Source organism: Muntiacus reevesi, chromosome 22 (genome assembly GCF_963930625.1).
Source record: "Muntiacus reevesi chromosome 22, mMunRee1.1, whole genome shotgun sequence".
NCBI lineage: Eukaryota > Metazoa > Chordata > Mammalia > Artiodactyla > Cervidae > Muntiacus > Muntiacus reevesi.
In genome coordinates, this window is record NC_089270.1 from 13,218,382 (window position 1) to 13,236,860 (window position 18,479).

The 18,479-nt window shown below is 47.5% G+C and overlaps 1 protein-coding gene across 5 annotated transcripts in view; it reads right to left on the reverse strand.

Annotated features, from left to right (window-relative positions):
• EVC2 (EvC ciliary complex subunit 2) overlaps positions 1–17,260 on the reverse strand; it is a 149,957-nt gene extending 132,697 nt beyond the window's left edge. For 3 of the 5 annotated variants that reach the window (XM_065914640.1, XM_065914639.1, XM_065914644.1), the window contains exons 1-4: positions 16,987–17,260; positions 9,050–9,104; positions 5,792–5,958; positions 1,625–1,693 (exon numbers count right to left, since the gene is read on the reverse strand). In XM_065914640.1, the coding sequence (XP_065770712.1) occupies positions 1,625–1,693; positions 5,792–5,958; positions 9,050–9,104; positions 16,987–17,187 (492 nt within the window). In that variant the 5' untranslated portion in view covers positions 17,188–17,260. Of the gene's footprint in view, positions 1–1,624; positions 1,694–5,791; positions 5,959–9,049; positions 9,105–14,637; positions 14,677–16,860; positions 16,946–16,986 lie in introns of those variants that run through there. The other 2 variants (XM_065914643.1, XM_065914641.1) reach the window with 2 other exon arrangements.
• Between the last annotated feature and the right edge of the window lie 1,219 nt (positions 17,261–18,479).

The window sequence follows — 18,479 nt, forward strand, 5'->3', positions numbered from 1 at the left end:
GCTCAGATCATTTCAAAGAAACCAGGACCCTGAACTGCAGTAAAACCACAGAGAAACTTGGATGAAAAACATCCATGCATGGGACCACAGTAGGAGAGATTGTCACAACTGGGGTCACCAAGAAAAGCAAACAGTAGAGCTTTCTTAATTCATTATTTTGAAGATTTAGTCCCAGCCAGTTCAGGTCCTCTGACTGCCATCCGATCCCCAAGTTTGCCCTGAGCTGGTCTCCTGTCTCCTGGCCAGTCGCCTTCCAGGTTCTGCCCACCCATGTGCTTGCACAGATTGGTTATTCAAAGCCAGTGGCCCATCTCCAGCTTGGCTCCCCACCTGGCCTCTGCCACCTTGCCCTGACCTCTCTCTCAAAGCCTATCTCCCACCATTCCTGCCTTTCCTTCACCCCAGCTCTGCTGAAAGAGACAGAGGAGCTGAGAAAAGAGAGGGAAGCCATGTACAGCCCCAAGAAGAGTGAGCTCTGGATTGTAATAAGTTAAAAAAAGCAAATTGAAAAACTTGGTGTATAGGGTAGTCACCTACGTAAAAAGGGGAAGAAAGGAGGTATGTGTATGTATGTGCACATGGGCCCACACACACACTCATAACTACGCTCATGTGGCAGGAAACATTTCTAGGAGGACACAGGAGAAACTGGTAGCTCCAACTGTATTCCAAGAAGTGAATCAAGAGAGCCAAGGGCCTGGGCCACAGTGAGAGCTGTGCAGTACACGGTTAGCTAAGCAGACCTGGACTGTCCAAACCCTGCCTGTCCCAAAGAGATGACCAGCTCCTGAGACTGTGGAGTATCTTGTCTGGTAAGAGTGTCCTGCTAGACTTATGGCCTTGGGCCACGCCAGGTAGTCTGCGCTAACCATGTAATTCATGGCGGGGAACTTGAACCAAGCTGAGTTCAGGTGACCTGAGTAACTGAGGTCAGTGACGTGAGTGCTCCATGCCTACATGATGGATCCTCAATAAAAATCCTGCACTCCACGGCTCGGGTGAGCTTCCCTGGTGATGGCACACACCGTTGCGGGGAAAAATTAAATGCTGTTCCTTCAACTCCACCGGGAGAAGACCAGGTGTCTTGGGCCTGGGCTCCCCAGAACTCTGTCCTACGAGCTCTTGGCTTTGCTGACTATAATCTTTGTCGTTCTGCTGTAATAACCTGTGACTGTGAGTAGAGCAGCTGTTCTGAGTTCCCTGAGGCCTTCTCGGGAACCACTGAACCTGATGATGGTCTTGGGGACCCTCAACACAAGCGTCATGTGAAGGTCATCTCAAGAGATTAGTAAGAATCAAAGACCTAAAGACATTACATAAATCTGTAAACTGTTGGCATCATATCAATGTTAAAATCTGGGAGAAAATACATGCTTTCTTTCCCATTTTAAATAATCACAGAGGATTTTCAGTAATGATTTTGTTGTTACCAAAAAAATCTTAGTCTGGTGCTTCCATATAAAATATGGGATCCCTGTGGGTCACTTTATCACCCGTGTCCAGACATGGGTAGGCGGTCATGTGATTTGCCAGGTCTTTAAATACATAACATACAAAACTAATACACATTTTCGGCAAATTCAATTACTTTCTCTTTAAGCATAAACCACCGGTGAACACTCACCACTGCACATTTCTGAAAAATGACTCCATTTTCAGATGTCCCTTGAACGTCCCTTGAAATGTCTCCATACTACAATAAAATGTAGAACTTATTAGAAAATGAAAAACATTTCATGCTACTCATGTTAAATAAAAGTACAACATGAACTTTTAAAAGTTGGGGGAGGTTGGAGGAACTTCGCTGTCGGCCCAATGGTTAAGACTCCACGCTTCCAATGCAGGGGGTGCAGACTAGAGGCCTGATCTGTGAACTAAGATCGCACATGCTGTGGGATGTGGCCAAAAAATAAACAAGTAAAAGGCGGTGTAGAAGGGTTGCTTCTGTAGTCATGCATTTTGACCCTGAAGATTTTTTTTTTAAGTCTTACAGAACTGGAACTTAAAACGTGGACATGTTTATGACATGGGGTTTTGTTCTGTTCAGAGGTACATGCCAATGACATCATTGTCACAGGGACTCAGCGAAGCAGGGCTGACACTTCAGCAGGAGGAATGTGAGCAGAGCTATGGAAAAATCCTTTAAAGACTGCTCACATATCCTGGCTTCCTAGGCCTCATCGTTGTTCAGTTGCTAAGTCATGTCCAATTCTGTGCCATCCCATGGATTGCAGCATGCCAGGCTTCCCTATCCTTCACAGTCTCCTTGAGGCTCAAATTCATGTCAACTGAGTCAGTGATGCTATCTCACCATCTCATCCTCTGCCACCTCCTTCTCCTTTTGCCTTCCATCTTTCCCAACAACGGGGTCTTTAGTAGTAAAGAATTTGCCTGCCGATGCAGGAGACGCAGGAGATGCAGGTTTGATCCCTGGATCAGGAAGATCCTCTGGAGGAGGAAATGGCAACCCACTCCAGTATTCTTGCCTGGAGAATCCCATGGACAGAGGAGTTTGGTGGGTTACAGTTCATGGAGTTGCACAAAGAGACTCAGACAAGGCTGAGCGAGTGAGCAGATCAACATGCACATGTCCTGAGTGGGGTACACAAGCCACACAGCAGGAACCTAGTGAACACGGACCATGGTGTGTTGGGGTGCTTCTTGTGAGCCGGATCGCTCATTAACAGGCAGAGAATCCACCCAGGATTGGCCTCCTCCAGCCCCCTGAGGGGCTTCCCTGGTGGTTCAGTGGTAAAAAATCTGACTCCAATGCAGGAGACCCAGGTTTAATCCCTGGGTCGGGAAGATCCCTTGGAGAAGGGAATGGCTACCCAGTCCAGTATTCTTGCCTGGAAAATCCATGGGTAGAGGAGTTTGGTGGGCTACAGTCCATGGGGTTGCAAAGAGTTGGACACGACTGAGCAATTCACACACACACAGTCCCATGACGCCTCCCCTGGAAACCAATGGAAAGCCAGGGCTCACCCACTGGATGCCAGCCCCGCTGCTCCTTGCCAACATAGCTGATATCTGTTCGTTTTCATCCTTGCACATGCCCCTTGACCCCAAGCCATGCATCCCCACTGTCTGTTCCTCCCACCTTTATCTGCGGTGGGTAGAACCACACTGTGAATCACAGATCAAGGCAGCTCTCAGTGATACAGATAATCCTAACAATGGCTATTCTTTCCCAAGTTCCAGGCCTATACCTGTCACTGTACACACATGAATTCTATTTCTCCCATTTTACAGATGAAGAAACTAAGGCTCATGGAGGTTAACCACCTGCCCAAGGCTGCACAGGTAGGAAGCTTGGACTCTACCCAGGCAGTGTGCTGGTTATAGCTCTATATGCTATGATAGGATAGGTATAGGTAGGTATAGGTATAGATAGGATAGGTACAGCTCCATATACTATGATTCTCCCGTAGGGCACATTCCCTCTCCAGAGCATGACTCTCTCATTGTACATAGTATAGAAATGAACAAAGACACAGAGAGCAGAAGTGATGTTCTGAGAACACTGACCACAGGCAGCAGCATGAGCTGTTGAGGCCTTTGATTCTGGCTGAGTCTCTGTCCATGACCCCACCCTCATATGCTTTGACATGCCAGGACCCCAGCAAGTCCTTGGGGGCAGGCATCTGGCTTTCTAGTCTTCAGATCCCCACACAGTATCCTGCATATGACAATCAGATAAACAGAGTTTGCTGGGCAAAGACACACAGGAGGGGGATGGAGCATGGACTGGAAAGAGGATGACCACCATGGTGGCTGGATGCAGCTCGTCCTAAAGCCCAGAACCTGGGAGCATGACCTTATTTGGAAAAGTGGTCTTTGAAGATGTAATTAAGCAAGGCTCTCAAGATGAGATCAATTTGGATTTCAGGTGGGTTGGATTTAGCCAGGTCCTAAATCCAATGACAAGTGTCCTCATTAGTGACAGAAAAGGAGAAGACACGCCCACAGAGAAAAGGATACAAGAAGGTGAAAGGAAAGTATAACAGTAAATGTTAGGTGTCAACGGGCTGGCCGTGGTTCCCAGATGCTTGGTCAATTACCTCCTGATGTCACTGTGAATGTATTTTTCAGATGAGATTTAATATTGAGGTCAGTGGACTCTGAAGGAAGCTGATGACCCATCATAGTGTGGGTGGGCCTCACCCAATCGGGTGAGGTCTTAACAAAAAAGATGAAGGTTTCCCCTAAGGAAAAGTGCATTCTGTGCAGAGACCTTTGCAACTTGAGTATCAGCTCTTCCTTGGGTCTCCAGGCCACACTTGCAGATCATGGACTTTGCCAGCTCCTACAATCACATAACCAATTTCTTGAAGTAAATCTCCCCCTCCCTCGTTCACATACGTGTGTGTGTGTGTGTGTGTATACACACATCCTACAGGTTTTGTTTCTCTGTAGAATCCCAATATAAAGGCTGGACTGATGCAGCCACAAGCCAAAGAAAGCTACCGAAGCTGAAAGAGATAAGGATGGATTTTCCTGTACAAGCTCCCAGTAACAGCACAGCTCTGATGACAACCCTGACTTTGGCCTTCCTGCCTCTAGAACAAGGAGAGGATAAATTTCACTGTTCTAAGCCACAACGTTGGTGATAATTTGTCATACAACTATCTGATACAAAATGTGGGAGATTAACACAAAATGTAGCCGAGGGCCAAGGAGGAGCTTGTAGCCGTGGTGGCCTGTTGGCTAAACCCAGTGGCTCTCAAGCCATTTTAAGTCATGACAGTTTAGGTGAGAGTCAGCCTCACGTGGTGCCAACACATTACACAGTATGAAGAACACTGCGAGCAGGGACAGAGGCTAAGAGCAGGGGCCCCACATCCTAGTTCTGCCACTTCGACCCGTGGCAAACTCCTTAATCTCTCCAATCTTCAGTTCCTATCTGTAAAAAAGGAATAAAAATAGTACCTGTTTAAGAAACCTATAATGAGGCTCCAGTGAGATTATGCATAGAAAGTGCTTTTCCAGTAGTCATGTATGGATATGAGAGTTGGACAATAAAAAAGGATGAGCGCCCAGGAATTGATGCTTTCAAACTGTGGTGCTGGAGAAGACTCTTGAGAGTCCCTGGGACTGCAAGGGGACCAAACCATTCAATCCTAAAGGACTCAGTCCTAAGTAATCATTGGAAGGACTGATGCTGAAGCTGAAGCTCCAATACTTTGCCCACCTAATGCGAAGAGCTGACTCATTAGAAAAGACCCTGATGCTGGGAAAGATTAAGGGCAGGTGGAGAAGGGGACAACAGAGGATGAGATGGTTGGATGGTATCACTGACTCAATGCACATGAGTTTGAGCAAACTCCAGGAGATAGTGAAGGACAAGGAAGCCTGGCGTGATGCAGTCCACGGAGTCGCAAAGAGTCGGACATGACTGAGAAACTGAACAACAACATGCCTGGCGAGCGGAAAATACTTTTTAAACATTTGGCACTATTATCAGTAGCAGCGTTTTTATAACAGGTACAAGTGAATTGATCCAGTTAAAGCAAAACCCTATGCACTGCTTTAGAACCAGCAGATGAGGCTGCCTAATGCTCAGATTCACACATCCTATTCATCTAAATACTGTTTATTGTATAGAAGAAGCAGCTCTCTGTAAAGAAAAATGGATTTGCTCCCTAATGATAACTATATTTAGTGAAAGAGAAAGAATAGGTGTTTTTTGGAGGAGGAACAAAAGCCTGTGACATTTTCTACACAAGTGGTCCAAAACCGGCTTCTTTATAACTTCTGATATGTCTTTAAAAGAAATGAACATGCTACTTACCAGGCGGTGTGTTACAGCAGAATCTCTTTTAAACAAAGTCTTCCTAGGCCATGAGTGTGTAAAAGCAAAGATGGAATGAATCCATGGCCCACTAGAGGCTGCAGAAGCCAGGGGTGGGTTAAAGACTTCAATTTCCTTACTGAATTTCATTCCAAATGGTGCCTCCTCTGCAAAACAGCAACATGCATGCATTACATAATACCAAGAGGCAATGATTAAACTCTGGAAGCAAACCACATGATACATGGCAGGCATTTGGAAAATCTTTGCTGAGTAAGTGAACAAAGGTGTGAATGAATGAATGACTTCTCTCTTTGCCAAGAAGGTGAGACGTTCTCATTGGGAGTCATAGAGCTTAAGAAGAGTTTCTTGAAGTGAGTATTTCTTACCTGAACTGTAGGCGGAAATGTACACTCCTGGCCCGCCTCTAGACTGACTGAGTCAGAACCGCTAGGTAAGGGAGGAGGCATGGGATTCCTACATACCTAGCATCAGAGGGCCCTAGGTTCCTATCCTGGCTCTGTCACTTGCCAGCTATGCCCTTGGGAAAACCTCTAACCACTCTGTAAATTTCTATTTTGAAGTGACCAGAATTGTGGAGTCGTGCCTTTTCAACATTTATCTTCTGTCCAAGTACAAACTGTATATGGACTGAGAATGAATTCTGTTTTTCACTCTTCCTTACACAGAGCATTGATAGCAAGGTCTTTAGAACTGCTTTGGAACCCCTTTTATAGAATTTCCAAATAAATGTAGGAAAAATTAAAATTAAAAAAAAAGAATGTAGAACTGGATCCTGGATAAAATCAGTATCCTTTTTCCCAGAATAGTATCTGTGGTTTGGTTCACGACATTGGAATGGGGACAAAGGTGAGCATCTGGGGATCGAGAGCCTCACCATGGAAACCAGCAGGCGCTTTCCCAGGCTGGCTGCTCAGTTGGGACTGTTCGAGTCAATCACACAAGAGGGACAGAACACCCACCTCCAGACCCCAGTCCAGTCCTTCGGGCTCCAGGACAAAGCCTCACTGGACTTCAAATCTTAAGGCCACTCTGGGCTTTGTCTCTGGTGTGGGTGTCTACGCTCCTGCTCCTCCAGGCGCTCAGAAGGCCCAGCCGTGGGCTCTGATGGAGACCTGAATGAGGACTGACCCTGCTACTGTCCACAGACAGTACAGAAGGAAGTCAAGCTCTGACCTGACCACCACCTCCCACTGCGTCACTACCCAGCTGTCTCCCCACTAGTGTGCTGTCATCGGTCGTGACTCTGCAGCTGTTTGAATGCTCCCTCACCTCTGGGCTGCCACATGCCTGGAAGCCTCTCCCTGTTTCCTTCTCCTGCTAATTGCTACTTCTCAGGACTCAGCTGAGACACAACACCTCCTCCAGGAAGCCCTCCCTGAAGCCTTCCCAGTGACCTCATTCCTCTACCCTCTGCTCTCACTACAACCACAGTCCTAAGTGCATGGCCCTCCCTTATCCAAAACGTCTGCTTAATCAGTGACTAAAAGTTTTTCATGATTATCATGATATCACCTCAACCTATTTTACTCAAATGAAAACACCGGATTTTGTAAACTTCTATAAGGTCTTTTGTAAAGACTGCTTGTTGCTGTTCAATTGCTAAGTTGTATCCAACTCTTTGCGACCCTGGGGATTGCAGCACGCCAGGCTCCTCTGTCCTCCACTATCTCCTGGGGTTTGCTCAAACTCATGTCCATTGAGTCAGTGATGCTGTATAATCATCTCATCCTCTGTCGTTCCCTTCTCCTCCTGCCTTCAATCTTTCCCAGCATCAGGGTCTTTTCTAATGAGTCAGCTCTACATATCAGGTGGCCAAAGTATTGGAGCATCGGGTTCAGATCAGTCCTTCCAATGAATATTCAGGACTGATTTCCTTTAGAATGGACTGGTTGGATCTCCTTGTAGTGCAAGGTACTATCAAGTGTCTTCTCCAGCAACACACTTCGAAAGCATCAATTCTTGAGCACTCAGCTTTCTTTATGGTTAACTCTCACATCCATACATGACACTGGAAAAACCATAGCTTTAACTATACAGACCTTTGTTGGGAAAGTGATGTCTTTGCTTTTTAATACACTGTCTATGTTTGTCATAGCTTTCCTTTCAAGGAGCAAGCTTTAACCTCGTGGCTGCAGTCACCATCCACCGTGATTTCTGAGCCCAAGAAAATAAAACCATAGCCTTGACTAGATGGACCTTTGTTGGCAAAGTAATGTCTCTGCTTTTTAATATTCTGTCTAGGTTGGTTATAACTTTCCTTCCAAGGAGTAAGTGTCTTTTAATTTCATGGCTGCAGTCACCATCTGCAGTGATTTTGGAGCCCCAAAAATTAAAGTCAGCCACTGTTTCCACTGTTTCCCCATCTATTTGCCATGAAGTAATGGGACCAGATGCCATGATCTTAGTTTTCTGAATGTTGAGCTTTAAGCCAACTTTTTCACTCTCCTCTTTCACTTTCATCAAGAGGCTCTTTAGTTCTTCTTCACTTTCTGCCATAAGGGTGGTATCATCTGCATATCTGAGGTTATCGATATTTTTAATTGATGGGGAAGTAACCTGGATTATCCAGGGGGCCATAAATGTAATCCCAGATGTCCTTACAGAGGGAGGCAGAGAGAGATTTGACAAGCAGAAGAGAAGGTCATGGGACCACTGAAGCGAGAAGCAACGTTGCTGGCTTGGAGGCTGCAGGACGGGTCATGACCTGCAGGATACAAGGAATGAAGCTCCAGATCCTGGAGAAGGAGGAATATTCTTCCCAGGGCCCTGGAGAGAGTGCTTACACCCTGACTCCACACCAGTTAAACTGACTGTGAACTTTCACCCTCCAGAACTATATGAGAATACATCTATATTGTTTTACCACTAAATCTGTGATAACTTGTTACAGCAGCAAAAAGAAACTCATACAGTTGACTAATATACACATCCTGCGTTTTCTTCATCAGACACCTTCAGGGAAGAATCAAGATTCCACCTTACCTGAATCATTATTGATTCTTGATTCTTACCAATTATTATTGAATTTTACCAAGAATCAATCACCACCTTAACTGAACTCAGATCTGTGCACCCCAGATCACTGCTGCAGGAACGGGACTCACTGCCCTTGCTCTCCAAGGTACTTAGGTGAGCAGGGTGCCAGGGAAGCAGAAGCAGGAGGTCTATGGCTTTAGGGTCTAGTTCTCTTTCATGGTCAAATCCATAAAAAAATGAACCAAGAGAAAAACTTACCTGGAGTTGTAACGTGAGAGTTTTCCACACTGGGCCAAATCCCAAGGGGTAAGTCCTAAAAGTCCAAAGGCACAAAGACGTTATTGAAGAAAATACTAGGAGTGATTGAAAAGTCATTTCTGTAAATGGCTTGCATGGAGAGGAGCTGCCTGTTTATCCTGACGTCTGATGTAAATCTTTCTAAGTTAACCATCTCCACCAGCATCTGAGGAGAGGATTATATAACTGCATTCCTGCAAGCTGTCTATGGAGGCAGCACAGTGCAGTGAAAATTTCATATAGTGAGACCTGAGTTCGAATCCCAGTTCTGCTTTTCACGAACCCTCTGATGTGGGGAGAGCCTCAAGCCTCTGAATTCCCAAGATCCCACTCGTTTTCACAGAGTGGTACATAAAACACAGGCTTGGGAGTCGGAGACCCAGATTTGAGCTGGAACCATTTATCTGCTGTGTGTCCTTGGACAAGTCTCTTAGCCTTTCTGAGCCTCAGGTATTTCTTCCAGAAAGTGTAGAACTCCTCCCAGCTTGCTTCACCTTGTTCAGTGATGAAAACTTGTCCAAACAGGGCTCAGTCAACCCCTCCATCCCATCTTTGGGAAATACTGAGCCCAAAAGAAGCTCAGAGCCCTCCACTATAAAACAGTAATAATAATCATTATCATGATTATTACTATAGTGCCTTGACTAGAGCCCTTGACATAGGCCAAGCCCCGTGCTGTTCACAGCAGCATTATTCACAATAGCCTAAAGGTAGAAGGAACCTAATGTCCACTAATGGATGGATGGATAAGCAAAAGTGAAAGTGAAAGTCACCCAGTTGTGACTGACTCTTTGTGACCCCATGGACAATACAATCCATGGAATTCTCCAGGCCAGAATACTAGAGTGGGTAGGCTTTCCTTTCTCCAGGGGATCTTCCCAACCTAGGGATCAAATCCCAGGTCTCCCACATTGCAGGTGGATCCTTTACCAACTGAGCTGTCAGGGAAGCCCATGCAAAAGTGGTCCACGCATAAAATGAAATATCATTCAGCCCTAAAAGGAAGGAAAATCTGTCACAGGCTACAACATGGATGAAACTTGAGGCCATCAGGCCAAGTGAAATAAGCCAGTAACAAAAATGCAAATACTGTATGATTCCACTTATAGGAGATATGTAAAATTCATAGAGACAGAAAGTAGAAGGGTGGCTGTCAGGGGCTGGGGGACAGCAGAATAGGGGGTTGTTGATTAATGGGGACAGAGTTTCAGTTTCACAAGATTAAAATAATTCTGCAGATGGAAACACAACAATGTGAATGTATTTAACATTGCTGAGCTCTACACTTAAAAAGGGATAAGAGGGTAAATTTTGTTGTGTATGGTGGTGGTGGTTTAGTTGCTAAGTCGTGTCCAACTCTTTGCGACCCCATGGACTGTAGCCCGCCAGGCTTCTCTGTCTATGGGATTTCCTAGGAAAGAATATTGGAGTCAGTTGCCCCTTCCTACTCTAGGGTATCTTCCCGACCCAGGGATCAAACCCACGTCTCCTGAATTGCAGGCAGATTTTTTTACTGATGAGCCACCAGAGAAGACCATTTTGTTATGCATATTTTACCACAACTACAAATATAAATACATAAATAAAGCAAATCTGTGATCATCCAGGAAAAAACTCTGAGATATATCAAGTGAGATTACTGGATCACAATACGATGAATAATACAGTCTCATCTTATAAAAATGACATCTTGTTTTATAAATATTTAATATATTATTATATATTTGACAGTTATATTCACTTTATTTTTTATATAAATTATGTTAGTGCATGTGGGTGCATGCTCAGTCACTAAGTCACGACCAGCTCTTTTGTGACCCCATGACCTGCCAGGCTCCTCCGTCCATGGGATTTCCCAGGAAAGAATACTGAGTGGGTTGCCACTTCCTTCTCCAGGGGATCTTCCCAACCCAGGGACGGAACCCTAGTCTCCAGTGTCTCCTGCAGTGGCAGGCAGACTCTTTACCACTGACCCATCAAAGAAACCCCATATTAGTCCATATAGTAACATATTTAGTAAGTTACTTTATTAGTACATATACTTATATATTTAGTAATTTGAAAATATATGTAGATATTTAACAATATGTTTAGCATTAATTACCTATAGACTTAATATATAGTTACATGTTTAACAATATGCCATATAATACCATAGATCATAACCATGTATTATTTTTAAAAGCCTAGGCAGGAGTGTGCAGAAGTGTTAGCCTTGGGGACCTGGGGCCAAGTGTGTGTGTAGTTGAAGGGGACCCGTCTCCACACCACCTGCATTGTTTTGTTTCCTGTAACAAGGAGCATGTGCCCATGTGTCACCGCAACAATAGCAAAAATGACAATAATAAGAGACCAAGTGATGCGGGCCAGCCTTCTCACACCTGGTAGAAACGCTGTTCCTGAGATCTCCCTGGACAGGTATGTGTGTCTAGAACAACCACTAGTTCACAACATGCCTTCCACAAGGTGGAAACAGGTGCCATTTTCTCAGAGAAGAATGCTGTGTGCTAGACACTGATGGAATAAGTCTTTGCTGCCACTTGCCAGGAAAAAAAAAATCTAAGAGCATCCATTCTAGGCCCTGCATAAGGACCTCCTTCCAATAAAGTACAGTGCATTGGGCGGGGCGGGTGATTTCATGGCAGAGCAACCTGGCCAGTTCTGGTCCAGCCAAGAGTTCAAGGTCAACGACAACAGCAAAGCATCCCAGAAGAATTCCTCTAAATTGCTCGTCTCTACTTCTGAAATTTAAGACCACACCATAGTGTCCACTTTATCCAATATTTCTTCCCCTTTGACTGGGAGTCAGCTAAGGAATCATTTCTTTTCATTTTGTGTTTTATTTAAGGAAACACTTACTAATTGGATCATTTTCACTGTGTGGGCAGACATCTGTTCCCAGCTTAATTTCTGGAAGCCAGGCAGAATTCCAAGCAACTCACTGTTATTTGACAGTTTTCCATCTTTGTTTCCACTGGTAGAAACAGCTTTCCTAAATATTCCACTCTTTCAAGTAAGTTACTTAACAGTATCTTGAATTTATGTTCATGTCTAAGCTAATGTTCCCAAACTGGGGAAATTTCTAGTCAAAGAAAATTCCCAAAGCTGTTTTGTAGGACAAGGTGTTCTGGACATTATTTTTTATGTGGCTGCATATTATTATAAACATAGAAACAACATTTTAATGTATCTAAATCTGTCTCCTTTGATGCTCAGAAATTGAAATGTGCGTAGAACGGTGGGATATTTTTTTCACTGTAACTGGAATGAAATATGAAAACAACAACAAAAAAAACTAACAAAACAAAAAAATTTTTTAAACCCCACAAGCAGCCATAAATCAAGTTCCTAGACGCACCCAGATGAATCCCAACAGAAAGCACCCTGCAAAATCCCCACCCAGTCCTCCAAACTGCCAAAGTCCTCACGACAAAAGAAATGACAGCTACATGTAAAGTGATGTCCTGGGTGGGGTCCTGGGACCAAAAAGGACATTGGGTACAAGAACTAAGGAAATTTGAATAAACTATGGACTTTTACAATGGCTTGTCAAGGTCAGATCATTAATTGTAATAAATGTACCTTACTAGGGCTTCCCAGATGGCTCAGTGGAAAAGAATCCGCCTGCCAGTGCAGGAGACACAAGAGACATGGGCTCAATCTCCGGATCAAGAAAGATCTCCTGGAGAAGGAAATGGCAACCTACTCCAGTATTCTTGCCTGGAGAATCCCATGGACATAGGAGTCTGGCGGGCTACAGTCCATAGGGTCACAAAGAGTCGGACACGACTGAGCTAAGTATGTGTGCACGCACATACCTTACTAACGTCAGATGCTAATAGTAGGGGAAGCTGTGCATTGGGGTGGGATACATGTGAATTTTCTGCATGTGTACAACTTTTCTAAAATCTAAAACTGTTCTAAACACTAAAATCTGTTAACTAAAAAAATAAAATAATTCATTAGTGAGGTCCCTGGGGTGGACAGTGGTGTCACAGGGCACCAACTCCCACACACGTCTGCCTGTACTGTCCCTGCCCCCGGAATTCTCCATCTATTCTTTCCCCAGCACTCGCCACACGGCAGGCTCTGTGGCAGGCCCCTGACTTCATGGAAGGTCAAAGGCTCCCTTCCCAACAGACACTTCCACTCCAGGGAGAGGAGCAGGATACCAAGTGCCCAAGGAGCAAACGACTCAGAAAGGCCTCTTGGCCAAGGCTCCCTAAGGTCCCAGCGGTTCCTGGGTGTCACTAGCCTGGGGGTGCCTCTCTGGGGGCTCCTTGGCCACCATTAGCAGCCTGGTCCCACAGAGACCATGCCAACCACCAGTCGATAACCCACTTCAACGTGCAGCCTTCCCTTCCCTGCGTGAAGCCCTTCTCCAAGATGGCACAGGTCACCTGGCAAGATCATCATGACCTCGATGGTCTTATTTCGCAGCCAGTTCTCCATCCCCATTGCACACAACTCACCAGGAGTATTTGCTATGGGAGTGTATTAGCATCTTATGGCTGCTGAACAATTCACTACAAACCGAGCAACTCAAAACAAATATATGCTTATTATCGCATGGTTCTGGAGGTCAGGAGTCTCACACGGGTCTCGCTGGACTAAAATCAAGGTGTCTGCAGGGCTGCATTCTTTTCTAGAGGCTGTGGGGGAGCCTCTTCCAGCCTCTGGAGGCAGCCCACCCTCCTCAGTTCATAGCCCCTTCCTGCATCTTCAAAGTCAACAGCAGCAGGTTGAGGCCTCACGGGGCACCGCTCTGACCTTCTTCCAATGTCACATCTCGTTTGGACTCTCTCCAGCCTCCCTCTTACATCTTGAAAGACCCTTAGGATTACCCTGGTCCACTGGGATGATCCAAGGTCCACTGAATAGCAACATGAATTTCATCTGCAATGTCAACCTCCCTTTGCCAAGGGATGGATCACACCCACAGGTTCCACAGATGGGGATATGAACATCATTGGGGAATCCTCTCTTCCCAAAATGCCTTCCTTCCTTGACCCGTGGGTCACAGCCTTGGTTTCCTTCCTATAAAATCAGCCACACTTTTTGATCTCCTTTGCTGAATCCTTTCTTCCTTTTGGTCTGGCCTTGGTATTACTCCAGGCCTCTGCCCTAAGGCCTCACTCTTCCCAAACCATACTTACCCCCAAGGAAAACTCAGCCAGGCCCTGTGTACACTGGGTTTAAAGGCATGTGTGCACTGACCACTCCCTGGTAAAGATCTCCAGCTTAGATTTTTCACCCAGATCAGGACTCACCCATCATCACTCTCTTACACATCTCTACCTGGATGACTCGTGGTGGGGAGGGTCAAACTCAATAAGACCAAATCAGAATTCCCCATGGCCTCCTGAGGCTTCTGCATATGAGCTAACAGTATCCCTAGTCTTCTATGTGTTCAGGCCCAAGTCCTTGTTTTCATTCTTGACTCCTCCCTTCGGCTCTCTCAATCTGCATCCAATCACAGCAAACTCCGCTGGCTCTACTTTCGAATATATATCCCAAATCCAGCAACTTCTCAGCAGCCGTCCACTAACCTCCCTGGTCCATTTCATCTCCATCATTTGCCTGGTGTCCTGCCTACCTCCGCCCTGGGTCGTTACTTTCACCTCTGCCCTCAGTCCTCTGTTCTCACAGCTACCACGGGGATGCTTTAAAAAAACGAGTCAAAGCAGGTCACTTTTCTGCTCAAAACCCACCCATGGCTTCCAACAAAATAACTGTCTGAGTCTTAACCGTGGTCCACAGGGCCTTTCCTGAAGTGGCCACTCCTCATCCTCTGGCCCCACCTCCACCCACTCCTCCTTCTTCCCCCCATCCCTGCTCCAGTCACACCAGCCTCCTTGCGGTCCTGGACCACACCAAGCACATCCTGCCTCTGGCCTTTGTCCTCAACTACGATCTCCTTTGGGAAGTTTTTCTCCAGAAGCACCCATGTCCCTCCCTCATTCCATTCAGGGCTCTGCTTAACTGTCACCTCCCCAAAGCACCTTCTCTGACCATCCCGGCCAAAAAGCGCTCAAAGCCATCTCTTCCAGTCCACTCTGCCCACTGCACTTCTCTACGGCCTGAACTGCCAACTGCAGCACTATAGATTAACACCATCTGGTGCCCTTTAGAAACCAGCATTCTTGGGACGGGAGAAGGGTCTTGTTCTCTCATATCTCAAGCACCTAGAACGGTCTGATGCCTAAAGGGCCTTCCATAAACACTCAGAAGACTCTTGCCCACTCAAGTCTTCACTGTCTCGCTCCTTCCAGCACACTTCCAATAGAACCTTCTGGGATGCTGGGAAGGTTCTATGTTCTGGGCTGTCCAATATGGTAGCCACTAACCTATGGGGCCACCGAGCCGGTGGTAGCCAGGGCTACTGTACTGGACACTGCAGTTTCAGAGCATCTGGGAAATGGCTGTAACTGACTATCACCTCACCCTTTCCAGGAAGGGATAGAGATATTAATAATAAGTTAGCACAAGCATTCATGCTCTGGTTTTCAAAGCACTCTTGGGAATGGCCTGGCAACAAACATCTACATGAATGTTCTGGCATTGACTTTCCAAAGGAAAGAGCAGGTGAAGACAGGTGGGTGGGCTCTGAATGTGAGCGCACAGGACGGGCCTGGGGGGCATGGCACTCTGGGTCTCGGTTTTCTCTTGGGCAAAATGGGCCAGATACTTCCCATCTCAGTGGACAGGAACAAGTGAAAGGACCCTGTGAAAATGTTCATCATGAGCTTTCTAAAAGCTCAGAAAATTGACACAGTATTATTATTTTGTCTTCTCTAGTGAAAGCCTGAGAACCAATCATAGTGAAAGGAATCTCATTTAAAAGACCTAAATATCTGCAGCAAGTATAACAGGCACCCTGGAGCCTACAGATAGAAAATGCAACAGACTAAGAGGAGCCAGGCCCTGAGAAACGGCTGGGAGACCCACAAGGCAGCGATGGGCGGGACCACTGGACAGACATTCCTGGGAGCAGAAGCCTGGATTTGCAACTGGGGTCAGAGTGAAAGCAGGTGTGAGCAGGGGAAAAAAGTGATCAGAGGTATACCACAGACAGGTCATCTAGAGGCTGGGGGGACATGAATGGTAAAATACACAAATTAGGGGAGCGGGGGTAACCCAGAGGAAACAGTAATCAAAGGCCAGAGGCTGAGGGATGGTGACTGAACCTAACGGATGCAGCCTGGATGGGAGAAGGACAGACATCAGAGATGATCAGGAGGAAAAGGCAGTGGGACTGGTGATCAGATTTGGCAGAGGAGGAGGAGGAAGTATCTAGGGTGTGAGCCAGAGCTCTGTGCCCTCCCAAGTTAGGGACCACAGAGGCAAGGGCAGGGTGAGGCAGAAACGGCAACATTTGCAGTCGCAGAAAACTCCAGCCAACAGTGCCTTTTATCAACTGCTGCACTCTTCCGGAACACTCACCTGTGAAAGTCGTTCTACCTACACTCCTGAATTCATCTAAACGCTCACATCGACCCTCTGGGGTAGACCCTGCAATAGTTCACGCTCACATCGACCCTCTGGCGTAGACCCTGCAATAGTTAACGCTCACATCGACCCTCTGGCGTAGACCCTGCAATAGGTACAGATCAGAAGCGACCTGCCCTAGGTCTCGGAGCTCTTGAGTTGCCGAAGGGGATAGACCCGGCCGCCTGCAAGGTCCAAGCTCTCAGCCACAAACCACAGCGCTTTCCCCACCTTTCCAGGGAGTTTTCTGGCCACAAGCGGGATCCACCAGGGCTGCAACTTAGTCAGATCCCAGATTCCGCCTTCCCCTTCGGGTAATTCCCCCAACCCAAAGGGGCCTCCCCGCCAGGCGCGTAGGTGAAGCCAAATCTCCGGAGTCAGACCCGAGACTGGGGGCGGGCCTTCCTTACCTGGGCGGTCCGCTCAGGCCCCGCCCCGGGAGCCGTGGAGGGGTCCCGCAGAGGCTGCGGGCCCAGGGGGTGCTGGAGGGGACCAGGGCCCCCGGGTAGCCGGCCTAGGTTCCCGGACTCCGCGGGCAGCGCCAGGGCAGCGGCCAGCAGGCTCCCGGCCAGCACCCACGTGGCGCGCCCCGGGCCCCTGGCGGAATCCATCGCCCGCCTGGGACCCGCGACCCCACAAGTGGCTGGTGCGGGCGGAGTTGGGGCAGCTTCCGGACCCCAGGCCCTGCCCCGCTGCCGCCGAGCATGCTCAGTGCGAGCCTCCGCGGAAAGTTTTCTGGGAACAAGACTCTGGCATCTGGGGCTTGGCGGGCCAGCAGGAGGCCGTGGACCAAGCGCCAGACGGAGGGAAGGAGAGAGGGAGCCAGGCGAGGCCTGCGAGAAGTGGCCACTCTTGGGTTTGCTGTGCTTCACCGGGGGCTCTACCAAAATCAGATCGGGTGACCGCTGCTCCCAGAAAGCTGAGGGGCTCCAAGTGCTCCTCTGTTAATGCCTACCCCGTTCTCTAAGTCTCAGCTCAGGCCCGTCTCCTCCAGCAAGCCTTCCCTGATACACAGTGGACGGAATCCCGAGTCTACGCAGGCGCAGCAGGCCCCCTTCTTCCCCCTCTCCCCCGCCCCCTATTAGCGAACTGAGAAGCTTTTGGAGAAGGAGAACCATGGGGGTTCAGGACGGCAAGGAGAGGGGCTGGAAGGGAAATTGGCAGCTCGTGGCCGTCGGGCAAGGCCAGTTCTCGCATCCTTTTAGGTTCAGTCCAACCCAGTCTGCTCCCACTGCCTGAGCCCTCGTTGTGGATGAGCCCTTGGACCAGCTCAAGAGCCCATTCCCACATTCCATGATGGGCAGATAGTCAGGCTGCGGAGGGATGTTCTACCTATACGGCTTTTCATTAGAATCCAGTTTGGCTAAGAGATGCCTGTGCATACATGGGAGGATCCTGAGATACACCCAAGTATCTATTTGACTGGGAACCAGGCAAATCATAATGACTGGCCAAAGGAAAACCCAAAGAAATGTCCCATATAAGTGACTTAAACTGCCACGCAGACACAGCTCAGGGACTCTCCATCTGATCTGCCCGTGTGTTTATCCGCAGGCATTGTAGTCTTTCTCCTCCTATACTTCACTTGCTTCACTACTTTTGTCTTTGTGGAAATTCTTTTCTGCAAAGCCAAAGGGCTAGATCCCTTGTCACTGAATACTGGTCCAGTGGCTAGGATCCAGTGCTTTCACTGCCACGACCTAGTCCAATCTCTGGCTGAGGACCCAAGCCCTACTGCTCCAAGCCCTTGCAGGGGGAGGCCAGACACTGGGGACCTACCTCTCTGGGGACACCAAGAGGGGAGTTGGTGTCTGGAGCCAGGAGTCAGAAGATGAAGAATCTCCCAGAACCCTGCAGGGGGCAGAGGGCAGGGCTGTTACTCCCCTGGGCCCTCAGGGACAGC